The sequence below is a fragment of the Seriola lalandi genome, unplaced genomic scaffold (assembly GCF_002814215.2).
Source record: "Seriola lalandi dorsalis isolate HSWRI2012SDOR001 ecotype SW California unplaced genomic scaffold, Sedor1 jcf7180002054927, whole genome shotgun sequence".
In the NCBI taxonomy this organism is placed as follows: Eukaryota; Metazoa; Chordata; class Actinopteri; order Carangiformes; family Carangidae; genus Seriola; species Seriola lalandi.
In genome coordinates this window covers 1,159,460-1,172,839 of record NW_019525479.1, presented here as the reverse complement: position 1 = coordinate 1,172,839, position 13,380 = coordinate 1,159,460, and the positions used below count along the sequence as shown (strand labels likewise).

General features: G+C 38.6%; 1 protein-coding gene across 3 annotated transcripts; it reads left to right on the top strand.

Annotated features, from left to right (window-relative positions):
• The first annotated feature begins 564 nt into the window (after positions 1-564).
• Positions 565-11,519, top strand: tcea2 (transcription elongation factor A (SII), 2). 3 transcript variants are annotated; one of them, XM_087170053.1, is made up of 10 exons: positions 565-835; positions 5,257-5,319; positions 6,057-6,162; positions 6,715-6,805; positions 6,918-7,063; positions 7,464-7,521; positions 7,929-8,082; positions 8,412-8,558; positions 8,702-8,773; positions 9,185-11,088. In XM_087170053.1, the coding sequence occupies exons 1-10, from the start codon at positions 767-769 to the stop codon at positions 9,206-9,208; spliced, it is 930 nt and encodes a 309-aa protein (XP_087026179.1). In that variant the 5' UTR covers positions 565-766; the 3' UTR covers positions 9,209-11,088. The 3 variants fall into 3 exon arrangements, with proteins under 3 accessions (XP_087026179.1, XP_087026180.1, XP_087026181.1); XM_087170054.1 differs by having other exon boundaries at positions 567-835; positions 6,921-7,063; XM_087170055.1 differs by lacking the exon at positions 9,185-11,088 and adding an exon at positions 11,096-11,519 and having other exon boundaries at positions 568-835.
• Positions 11,520-13,380: the final 1,861 nt, after the last annotated feature.

Here is a 13,380-nt window from a genome sequence, read left to right as displayed (position 1 = left end):
GATTTATATTTTGGTTAAGGTATAGACTGATGTGGATAAATGAATGAAATTCAAGCTCAAAAATGTGTCATTCAAACTATAAAAAACAGTCAAAATGAAATGATGTTTCTTCAGGATGTGTTGGTTCATACAAACCATGTGCGCAGTTAAAGATCTGTGTTCAAATCAGGAGTGAAAAGGCTGTACACACAAGGGGAGAAGAGATTTCTGGAGAATTGTTTTCTTTTATGATTGTGAAATATAAATGTGATGATGGAAAAACTGAAACAGAAAACTGTGTCACAAGTTTAGATTTTCACCACAAGCAGCTCATCTGATCTGACTCACTTGCAAGTGTTTTTATTTTTTAGATGGGCAGTTACCAGCAGTCAAATCCTTATCTCCATCACTCCATCAAATACAAGCTGAAACACATCTCAACGAAGTGAGTACAGCACACCTTTAATTTGATAGGCTATGCATTTGATGGCAGACTACAAAATGTTAGAGAAGTGGTGAAATATTTCTGAGTCTCTTCAGGTTTTTCCAGGATGTTCCAGGCTGAATTTGGAAAAGATCCTAAAAGAAAACTACAACTCCCAGCGTCCCACGGTGTCACACAACAACAAACGAGAGGGAGGCAGCAGCTGGGAGAGAAGGAGACAGACTGACTGTGCAAAGAGAGGCAAAGAGAGAGAGAGAGAGACTGGGAGAGTTTTGCTTCCACACCGGTGGAGGTTTTCTCCGCTGCAGAGGAGCAGAGCTGACGGACAGGATTCCGCTCAAAATGGCTAAAAACCAGGAAGTGGAGCGCATCGCCAAAAAGCTGGATAAAATGGTGCACAAGAAGAATACGGTGAGTGGAACAACAGTTGCTGCATGTGCAGAAAAATGCGATCAGGTGATGGGCTCTACCTTTAACTGCTGAGAGAGGGAAAATTCTGGAAACACGGTGAGTGTGTTTTAGCTGCTCCTGTGCAGGAGGATTTAGACTCTATCTATAATCTGTATCTGGTCCAATCTGTACTGAAAATCTCACACTGCTGCTGCTGCTGCTGCTGCTGCTGCTACAGCTGTTTTTTTTTTTTTTTCGTTTTTTTTTTTTTCCTTTTCTTGTGATGATTGGAAATAATTGGTCGTAAATCACAGCTGCCAATTCAAACATCCACACCTGGAGTCAATTATCCTGTCAATTCACCTCAGTTTGCTCCAAAAGTCATCCAAATTTTATAGAGGTGAAAAGTAAACAGACGTTAAAAGATGACTAAGGGAATTTTTTTAATCATTTTAATTTTGGAAGTGTTGTTTGCACTTTATTTTGAAATCTGATGATATGAGAAACCTTGGGACAGTTGGACACAAGCTGAGAGGTTTGTTGGCTTTAATCTATATAGAAATAAATCATCATAAACAAGATCATTACAGTGACACTTGAAAACTGGGTGCTAATTTGATAACTTCAAATCCATTATGAAAGTTACATTTCCAGAAATGGCACAAAACTAAATAATTTCTGCCTCCAGCTGAAGTAAAAATACATTGAACAGGGTGTTGATTCAGTTTCAATATATTTATTTGTTTTTTTTGTTTACTGACTGAGTCATAAATGGGGTCCTGATTGTCTGTCAACACATCACATCAGCAGAACAGTGTGGACACTAGATGGCTTCAACCTCTGAACTCCGTAGTGGCAGAAAAACCAAAACTTAAATGAAAAAAAAGTGAATGAACTTGTATGAACCTATCATTTTTTCCCCAATTACTTTTTAATGTGCCCTTTTTATTTCAAGCTGCATTTTGCCATTTTTGACCTCAAGGGAAGAAAGACATCCCAAACAACATAAAATCCAACATAGATAATGATATTATAAATTGATAATATTGACAGGGGTGGGCAGTAATGAAATACATTAACTTGAATACTGTACTTAAAAAGTATCTGTACTTGAGTATTACTTTGTTGGAAACTTATGACTTTTACTCCACTACACTTGAAAGAAAAATATCGTACTGTACTGTAACAGTCCAGTGCATTTCATAAAGTACTTGTTACTTTGAAGCAGCTTTTAGTCAGTTGAATGAGTTTTCTTTAATTTTCAAAAATGCGATTAGGCCATACGCTGCGTTCGTAGCAGTTTGTCTTATATTCTACAAGCTTTTTATTCTACAGGTTCTACAGTCAGTCAGTTCATTCACTAGGTTGTTTCAGAGTCATTTGGTTCTGTAAATGCACTGTTAAAAAAAAAATGAAAAAGGTTGGTGAAATGATATTAATGATATAAATTTACTGTATACTTAAATATTTTTAAAATCAACTACTACTTTAAGTCAAGTAAAAATATGACTGAGCAACTTCCACTTGTTTAGGAGTAATATTTGACCTGGAGTATCTATACTTTGACTCAGTTAATAGAGTTGTGTACTTTGTCCACCTCTGATTAATGATAATCTTGATATTATTATATATCAAGTGCTTATGGTTAAGGTAGAAAAGAATTGCCTGTTTACACATCCAGCTGACACAGAGCTTTATCATCCTATTGGAATCGTATTTGTGTCCACACGATGAATGTCGGCTAATTCTCAAAAATTCACTTTCCCCTTTGCTCTGGTTTGATCTCCACCAACCCCTGAGGTAAAAAACTAAAATCTTGTTCCTCTAGCTTCAGCACATAACTGATAACTGTCTTTTTGCTGCTTGGTTAAACTATGTTTTTGTGATTTTTGGATGAATTGGCTGTTCTGTGTTCTAATGTGAAGAGCTGTATTTCCAACCGCTGGCCACAGGGTGGAGTGAGCAAGCAACAGCTAAATAACATAGGAAAGTCAAGCTAGCAACAACATGTATTTGCCGTTGCTATACCACTCAAGCACACATTGATATTGTGTGTATTGTGAGATATTTATCATTTGTGTTGTATCATGTTGTTAGTATATTGTACATGTTTGTAAGTTTGATATATAAACAGAGGTGAGTTAACTAGACCTCGTTAGCCAGCTCCACAGCATTGATTTGATTAGCCGCTACTAGCATAACATGCCTTAAATCTCTGACTGAATTCTTGGCTGTCACTTTGAATTGTGGGTAACATAGGAAGACTGAGTGAAATAAGAAAGGTTGTGGGAGTGTAATTCTGCCCTTTTACAAGCTTTTCTATCAGCAATGAGCGGGATTTCTTTTCATTCATGTTTTTGCTTTAGAAATGTGTTGATTGAGGTTTGACTTTAGATGATGTTGTAAGATGCGATTTATTTTTGTACAGATTTATTTTGTAGATTAACTCTTTTTTTTTTCAGGTTTATTGAGAGAATTGGAAGAATTTAAGTAATGGCAACTTCAGTACAGAGACAGTACATATAGATTGTATTTTGTTCCATAATTTAGGACTGGAAACTACATAATCCACGTCGCCTGTAAAGTTAGTGATGGTTAAGATTGGCGGAGTGATATGATGTAAGGCAGTGAGGTGATGTATGATGGCTATTGGTGTTCAGTTGTCCGACTTTGGAAGCGGACATTAAAGTGTTATTATAGTTATCCAGATGAAGCTGTCCCCGTGTCGTTGCTCTACCCACGACCCCAATGTAGATCGATTACTTAAGAACTAAGTTTATAGTTAACGCTAAGGGTAACCATTGTTACACTAGTTTGCGGGACGATGTAAATCGTATTACCTCTCTTCTTCGCTGTTGTTGAATCCTGCCAGTGTAACAGACATGACTGAGTGTGAAATTGTTCTTTGCTTTACCAGATCTAAAGAAGGTGGTGATATGCAAACAGTTAATTAATCAAATACATCATTCTGAGGCTAACCGTAGCAGCAGAAACTAGCCTTATGTATAATTCTCAGTGATTGCACATGAATGATGATGATGGAAAGTTGTGTTTTTATTTTTTATTTTTTATTAATTTAGCCTGGGGGGGATGAAACATTGTTTGGGGACTCTTGGTCTCACATTAACAGTTTGCACACAAATGAAGTGATGTTGTTTGTCTTAAATGTCACAGCAGGATTTGGGAAAAGATGCATGAATAATACAACACAGTTTGTCACTCATCTCCTCTTTCTTTAACAGCCACTTCTCCTTTGCTGTTTTTATTTCTGTTCCTCTTCACCTCTCTTTCTCCCTGCTCTCCCTCACCTCTCATTCATCTGACTCCCTCTCTAAAGCCAGATCTGGTTCCTGTTGTCTTTTTCCAACTCTATCCATCCTTAGGTCATGTTATCTCTGCATGTCTCCTTGGATCTGTGTCGCTTATGTGGCAAAGTGGGAACACGTCCAGCTTTTTGTCACTGCTGGACCATCTCATTTGTCATATCATTTTGTAATTTCTTTCTTTCTCTTCCCCCTGTTTCCACTGACTCTCCACTGAATTTCTTTAATGTAAACCTACTGCATCACCTTTTCTCCAGCTTAAATCGCATCACAACAGCTGCTGCAAAGACCCCATCCCATATCACTGACTTGTGCAGCTGTTGTGTTTTTATTTGCCAAAATAAAATTTCCTGGTATCATTAAGTGAGAAATTAAAAACAGAGCAGGACAACAACAGTGTGGAGGAGCTCCACCCAGAGAACGCTGCTCTTGCTAAAATTTGATCTTGTGGCTCCATCACTCTCTTGGTAACCTTTTACAATACATTGAATTTCAGGGCATGTGGGTGACAGCTGTTCAGCCGTGGGAGGGAATTTTGTTTTAATGGGAAGAAACCATGAATCTTCATGAGTCGAAAAAATGGCATCTTGACCCTTTGACATTCTGAGTCTAACTGATGAAAAAAAATACTTATAAGTGCAGTAGATTTACTAATGTACTGCACTTATAAGTATTTTTTTTGGCAAATTGGTGCCATTAAAAGTATGCTGAGTTAGCAAACAGCACTTCCTGTTTGCAGTGTACCCAGGGATGTATCGACAAATATCGCTGTATGACTTTGATACTGAGGAAATCTTAAAATTGTGCTAATTGAGGCAAATTCTGGAGTTATAAGGAGCATCTTCTTTTTATGATTTCTAATTGGATTTATGGGTGTGGATTTGCGATAATTGCATCCCTAGAAAGTATAAGTCAACCCGAATGTACAGATGTATATGTTATGTATGTCATAACTCAGAGTTGACTGGGTTATTAAACAGACACAAATCTGGCGGAGACCCATGCATTATCATTCTGTTCATCCACCATGTGTTCATATACTGAAGTGGGGCGAGTGGGCCGCACATTTACTGGGTAAGAAATTAATATGAAGGTCGTTGTGTGTTGTTTTGTCTCTAGGAAGGTGCTCTCGACATGTTGAGGGAACTGAAGAACATCAAGATGTCTCTGGAGACCCTGCAGGTAATTAACTCCACCCTTCTGCCAAGTGCACCTGAAAGCAGACACAACCCGATGTAGACCAGCTGTCATTGCTGCTACCTGTACTACTACTGTAACTAGTATACTACTAGCACTGCAGCTACTATGAATGTTAAAGCAAGGCGTGGACATCCAGCAGTGGTTTAGGTTCTTACCTCGCTGTAGTTATGTAGAAGTGTACTCCAGGGTGTGTCCACACACTGTGACATCACTGCTGACTGTGGTTACAAAACGCAACGGAGCACACTTGTGAGCACATGCAGTGAAACGCTTCACATCTTGCCATCACAAACACTGTAACCACACAAACATCTGAATTGTCAGTGTTGGAATACAAACAAACCGGGTACTAGTTCAAATCCAGGTTAACATCCATTCACAGCATCAGCTTTGTTTCTGCTTCATCTTTTATATCCCATGTTTGTGTATCGTTGTGTGTACTTGTCAGTGAGAATAACATTTCTGTGCACGGGGCGTGCAGCTGCATGCACTGCAACAGAACTACTGTGGGAATGATTGAACTGCTACTGTTAAAGCTAAAGACAAAATCTTTTGACTCTTTATGCACATTTAAACAGAATAGATGTCAAACATTCGCCTCCAGAGCTTCTATGTATTATATTAACAGAAAAACTTGTGTACATTTCTTTACATGGACACCTTGTATTTCCTCTTTCCCTCCCTCTGTTTCTGATCTCTCTCTTCTTCTCTGTCTGTAGTCCACCAGAGTCGGGATGTCAGTGAACGCGGTGAGGAAACAGAGCTCAGATGAAGAGGTTCAGACTCTGGCCAAAGCTCTCATCAAGTCCTGGAAGAAACTGCTGGGTGTGTGTGTGTGTGGGTGTGTGGGTGTGTGTGTGTGTGTGTGTGTGTGGGTGTGGGTGTGTGTGTGGGTGTGTGTGTGTGTGTGTGTGTGTGTGCGCGCATGCATGTGAGCGTACGTGCGCATGTGTGTGTGCGTGTGTGTTGTGTGCTCTTGTACCTCTATCATTGTGAGGACCCATTAGAGTTTTACAGCCAGGCGGTTTTGTTCTGTTGTTCTCATTATGTCAATGAAAAAATACAGAAGTATAACTGTATGTGAATTAGGGGTTGAATTAATTTTTTTTTTTTAATTATCAATTTAATCTGTTAATTATGATAAATTGATTATTTAACAAATTGTACTTAGTTTCTGCTCATCAATTTGTCTGTATAAGCCTAATGTGAAAAAATGATGTTAGAGAAATTGTGCTGTGATGTGGACGATCTTTTATAAATCAATATTTAAATCATATCCTTAATTGCTCCGTGTGTGTGTGTGTGTGTGTGTGTGTGTGTGTGTGTGTGTGTGTGTGTGTGTGTGTGTGTGTGTGTGTTCTGTTTAACACCCCACAGATGGATCAGAGGGGAAGTCGGAGGAGAAGAAGGGGGAAGGCTCTCCTGTGAGGTCATCATCCACTTCCAAAGACTGTGACAGCGAAAAAAGGTGCGTCGCACAGTGATGACACCTACTGCTCCAGGAGGAAGTCATCGTTGAAGATTCACAGAGTTGAGTCTCGCCCTGCTAAACCCTACTTAACCTCTCTCCTCCTTGTCAGCAGTAAGAAGTCTGGGGAGACCCCCACCACCCCAACCTCTCCCACCCTTCCCGCTCGGGTCACCTCCTTCCCCCCCGCCCCCGTCACCACCGACAGCGTACGGAACAAGTGTCGAGAGCTGCTGGTGGCCGCGCTGCAGACCGACGGTGAGGAGATGTGTGTCTGTGACGGCAGCTTAGACAGAGGTTTAATGTCAGTTTGATGTTTTGTCTGAACACAATGTTTGGATGTCTGGATTGAAGCTTCAGACGGCGGCAGCAGCAGATGTGTTTTTGTTTACAAATGCATGTTATGTAAGTAATTTAAACTAGTCAATAATCAATCAATAACTTCAGATTTATTTTTTTTTGCGTTTTTTTTTGCATTATTTTTCTTTTTTTTTTTCTTTTTTTTTTTTACCACAAAAGTCTTTTTCATCAGTGTCATTATTTTGCTTTGCAGTTTTGTAAAAATGTAAATGAATTAGTATCTAAAGCTGAAAACGTGCAGAAAGCTAAGTGTGTGTGTGTGTGTGTGTGTGTGTGTGTGTGTGTGTGTTTGTTCCAGATGACCACAAGACCATTGGAGTTGACTGCGAGCACCTTGCAGCACAAATTGAAGAACATATCCTTTCACACGATCAACACTGTGACTTTTATTAAACATTATACACATGCACAAACAGAACAGAACTTGACACCCGAATGGAAGCTCTTAATCTGAATGTGTTGACAGGGTGTGTTTTATTTTGATAGATAAACACTGGAGCTATATTAGCAGTGTGAAGGAACTTTTGGATCTTTGGTTAGGCCATCTTTCTATTTTATGTCCATTACAGCCTCGTGGGGGCTGCGACTGTGCCTATGCACATTTAATCCTCCTTGAGTTGGGCTTCAAGCTAAATATTGTGCAAGATTATGACACTAAAAGAAGACACTAAAGAAAGATACTTAATCAATTATTTGATACCCACTGGGTATTGGCTCATCAGTTGTGAGTGTATTGTGTCTTTGACTGCTCGCCGTGCTCACAGATCTTCCAGGAGTTTAAGTCTACAGACATGAAGTATAAAAGTCGTCTACGAAGCCGCATCTCAAACCTGAAGGACCAGAAGAATCCCGACCTGCGGCGCAACGTCCTGTGTGGAAACATCTCGCCTCAACGCATCGCCAGCATGACGGCAGAGGTCAGTCACTCACACATGGTTTAGTGTGATGTTGAGAGTGACTTCATGGTTAGATTAGTTTAGGGTAAAAGACTAAACATTGTATTATGTCAATTAAGGTTCTAATTAGTAAAGTGTGTGTGTGTGTGTGTGTGTCTGTGTGTGTGTGTGTGTGGATGAAGGCCACAGCTTTTCCTGGTTAACAGATCTAGGACATATCAGAGACTGTATCTAATCTCTGTAAATATTTGAATCCTGTGTACCTGAATGCAACTGGTTGTTTCAGACAAAGCATTCAAAGTGTGTGTGTGTGTGTGTGTGTGTGTGTGTGTGTGTGTGTGTGTGTGTAGGAGATGGCGAGTGCAGAGCTAAAGCAGATAAGAGAGGCTTTGACCAAAGAGTCCATCAGAGAACATCAGTTGTCGAAGGTCGGAGGAAGTGAGACGGATATGTTCATCTGCAACAAGTGTCACGGAAAGAGCTGCACGTACACACAGGTATCGACTCTCTCTCTCTCTCTCACACACACACACACACACACACACACACACACACACACACACACACACAAAATAACAACCGTTTCTGGACACAGTTTAGACTAAAATCGCTCACTTTTTCCTCTTGGCGTATGTTATAGGTGCAGACACGCAGCGCTGATGAGCCCATGACGACCTTTGTGTTGTGTAATAGCTGTGGCAACCGATGGAAGGTAAAGAAATACCATTATTAACAGTTACATATTTGATAAATGACTAATGCTGCTAACATGTCAGCGAGACAACTCATACATGAAGTAAGTACACAGAGGATCCATATGATACACAGCAAACTGTGCATGTCTGAAATAAAGAATCCCAGCCTCACCTTTTGGATACCAGGAATAAACAGACACCTAAAAAAAAAAAAACAACTTCAAACTCAATATGTACATTAAAGATTGCTGCCTAATCATCTGTGACCTGTTGGTTTTATGAAATTTGTGAAAACTTTCAACACAAAAGTTGAAAGGCACTGTGGGAAATATAGGACCAAACATGGGGTGTACGTAAGGGATGTTGAGGAAAGCTGCCTCACCGAATAAGTAAACAGCAGCTCTTTTGTTTCTCTTTTCTTCCACCAGTTATGGAGGGAAAATTGTCAGTAACAAACGTTCACCACAAGATGGCAGCAGAGACTGCGCTTCAGTTTCCTCCTCTTCCTCACAGCCCTGCCTCTACTCACCTTCAGTCAGAACTTCTGCTTCCTCTTCATGCCTTTCTCACTCTTTCTATATGTATTTTTATGTCTATTTCTTTCCTTCTTTGTCTCCATCTTCTTCTTTTCGTCTTTTCTTTCTCTTATACGTCTCAGCTCTCGTCCTTCCACTCCCTCTTCTCTTGTTTACATCTTACACCTCATTCGTTGTCCTTTTCACCCTCCTCCCTACTTCTTATCCTTTTCCTCTCTGTGTTTACTCCTCCTTCCTTCTCCACGCAGTTTTTCTGGTTCCTCCCACCCTTATTTAGCTCCTGGCTCTAGGTCAAGGTGAAGCAACTAATTTGCGAAGCTGATGGTGTGTGGGTAATCTGTTTTGTTAGTTCAACACTCTTAGACACTTGAGAGAATGAAAAATTGTGGTGGGCTTCAGCATTGTGAACCGAAATGAATAATTCTAATAAAGCTACATTAATTTTTATGACCTTTTTAACTTTAGGAGTTCTCATCTTTTCAAACAAGGCTGTTTTTTTGTTTTTTCTCATGATCTCATGAGTGATGATGTTTTTTTATTTATTTATTTTTTTGGTTTACATTTTGGAGATGCAAAGGTTTAACACAACAAACAAACAAAACACACGAAAGGCTCCTTTTTATTCAGCTTTAAAGCAATTAATGAGCAAATTTATGGTAAAACATTTAAAGATTCAAGTTACCAGAGCTAAGGTGCTTAATCTATTGTAAATTTAAAGCTGCACTGATTTTTCTTTTTATTTATTTTATTTTCTTTATCTTGGTCAGTTGAGGGCAGTGGAACAACCTGAAAACAGAACACTAACATACAGGATATCCACCTTATTATGATGTTTATGTGAATGTGTTCACCTGATGAATGTATGTTCAATTTTCACTCTTTTTCGCTCTGTTTTGGTCTCCACCAACTCCAGAGAGAAACATTTGGCTCTTTATCTGCTATATGTTCCACTTTCTTCACCACTAGTCTCACGTCTTTCTGTCTGGTTTTTGGAGCTGAGCATGGAGCGTAGAGTGGGTTTATCAGAGTTTGTTAGATGTAAGCAGCTCTCTGAGGATGGGGCTGATGAGGACGCTGTGACTGAACCAAAGATTGTATGTGCCATGAAACCAAAACAAGCTCAGTAGACCGGCAGAGTTGGTGAATTCATCACTACAAGCAACATCTTTCACATTCCAAATTTACTCGATCCATTGTTAATATATGGAATTATGGATTAGTGCAATTTTAATCTTGGCAAATGCTATAAGTTTGGCAATTATTATATAAATATTTTAGGTAAAATGTGTAAAACAAAGATGGTTCATCCCACCTCAGCTCCACTCAGGCTCAGCAGCTTTCTACCTCTAGTAGCTGAAAACTGGAGGCAAGAAATACAAGTTAAAGGTACCATGTGGAGTTTTTTTTTTTTTTTTTCCAATACTACTAACAAGCCTATGGAGCAACGTTTTTAACAATTGGACCACCATTTGTTTGTTTCATGTGTATGCCCATTTATATCACGCATTTACATATTGGTCAGTGCAAGAAAATTGGCACAGTGGTTCACAACCTGCTGCTGGTTTCCTGCTAATCTGCTAATTAAAGATTCAACACGTTTGGATATACACCTGAAGGATGCAAATGATTACAAAGAGTTTGGTGAGTAAAACTGAATTTAAACATAACCGTCTGTTTAAGAGAAAACTCCACAGGGCACCTTTAACTCTAGGGTTTTAGCATTTTTAAGTTGTTGAGAAGTGAAAGTTTTTACTGATCCAACTTTTCAAGAGTTTAATCACAGTCTTTCTTTCTGTCTTTCAGTTCTGTTGAAGAGGATGTGTGTATATTATTCCATCATGAAGCAAACTAAAGTGAATTGAATTTGGATTTAAAAAATGAGTTTAGTTTCTTTTTTTATTTTCGTATAATTTCTTTATAAATACATATATATATCTATATATATATAGATATATATATATATATATATAGATATATATAAAACTAAAAGCTGTAATATATTTGGAGAAAAATATGCCAGTTCATGTTGTCTATTGGTTTCATTTGTTTTGTATTGGAACACTTAGAGTTTATTTCTTATGCTAGATGAAGCTTTAAGCCAAATTTAAATCACATTTATGCCTTGTGGAAACAGTGGATGTGCCTTTCTTTGCCATGTTTGCTGCCACATATTTTGCCCTTTACATTTCTATTAAAGTTGCTCTTGGATGAAGAACCAATCGTCAAATCACTGTATTCTTTTTTTCTTTTTGGCTTGTTTGTTTTTTTTATAGTTGGCAGAAAACCTTTTAATCAGGTTTTTAGGACTGATTTAGTAGATATTAGGCTTATTTCAGATATCGGTATCTATCATTTATCGACAAATACGTAAGAAGAAATGCCAAAGATATGTTGGAGTTAGTTGATGTGTTCTTGTCATATGGGATGGATGGTAAGATAGTAAAGATTACCATGTTTACAATGAAGCATTCATGTCATAAAGATGCTTGTATGATCACAGAGTTGGTCGTGTGACAGTATAACACTGTATATGTTAAACTTGGGTTTAATTACACTGGATGGTGGATGTTGGCTCATGTGATGTATTTTTGTTGATGTGATACATCCATGTGTGTTTAAGTTTGAGGTTAAATACACAGAACATGTAAACACAATCACTGTTGATGACATTCATCATTGGGATGACACCAGAAATGCCTGTGTCACCTGAACCAGATTTACAACTGAAAGAATAAATAAAATAAATCACAAATGACCTAAGGAAAAAAAAACACAAGAGTGGCTAACTCAGTTTTCCAAATGATGCTGGTGGTGCAAGCGTGTTGACAGAGGTGATGAAAAGTGGTGAGAAAGCAGAGCAGAGAAAGCTCCTGTTGTGTTTGTTGTGGAAACACTGCTGAGCTCTTTCCATACATGAGCATGGGAGAGAGACAGAGGAGGAAGTTGGAGAGACTCTCGAGTCCGTGTAGAACCAGGTTCTGTTAGGTCTCTTCTTCCTGGATGGAAAACAGACTGAGGTCATGTGGTTTAGACAGAACGCAGGGTGGCTTGATCCAGTGGAGAAGAAAGGATGCCTGGAGAGAAATATGGCTCACTTAGTGAACTGACAGGCTGCACACTGACAGAGTCACTCTTGATTTTAACCAAATTTGGCTACAACATGTTTCATCAGAACTGATGGAAGTTTTGGCAAATTAAACTACCAGTGTGTTTTTCCGATCAGTCATATATTACCTCATGTACTGTAGTAGCAATATCACTATGTCGGTGATCTTGGCAAATAATTTGGTGGTTACTGTTAGCATAACTGATAAAAACAAAAACAAGTGGCTAGCTAGTCACTGGCTAGCTAAACTCAAAAAATGTAACAATAGGGGAATTTTTGCATTAGCTGATTAGCAAACAATAGTGCAAAACAATTTGATATCCCTTTTACGTGGACATTATTTTCCACTTCCTTTCAAGGTGATTGACCTCTGTGCATTGACTAAAGGACTCATTAGTTTAAGCTATAGCAATTATTTGGAATAAACATCTGCTTATAACATGCAACAAAAGTGACTATAAACTCTGCCAAAATTACAAGCTCAGAACATTGCTTCTGTTTTCTCCATAAATAAGAAAATATTGGTTAATTATTGGGAAATGATGGACTCCTGAAATTAAGCATTACCAAACTGTTTAGCACTCGTGTAGAAAGTTTACAGTAAGTGTGTATAATCTACTGTAATGTTGTGTGTCAAGTCTCGCAGCAGATCAGTCTTTTTGAACCTGGACTAGTTGACTTGACTGTTCATGGTTTAAAAGCTGTAGAGTGATATATATTAAAATAATAAGAGTTAAGGAAACTTTTGAATTAGAAAAGAAGAAAACAAAAAGCTAGGGGCTCACTGACACAGCTCAGGGGAAACTTCTGAACGTGATAATTATCAAAGCAGATCAACCGAAAACTTGGAAAATGCTGGGATAAAAAACTTGAGCGTTGTCAGTGTGTGTGGGAGTGAGTGTGAATGTGGAGGTATGACTAAGTAGGAAACCGTGTGTGTGTGTATATACTGTATGTCTGTAGGTATGTGTGAGTCTGTGTC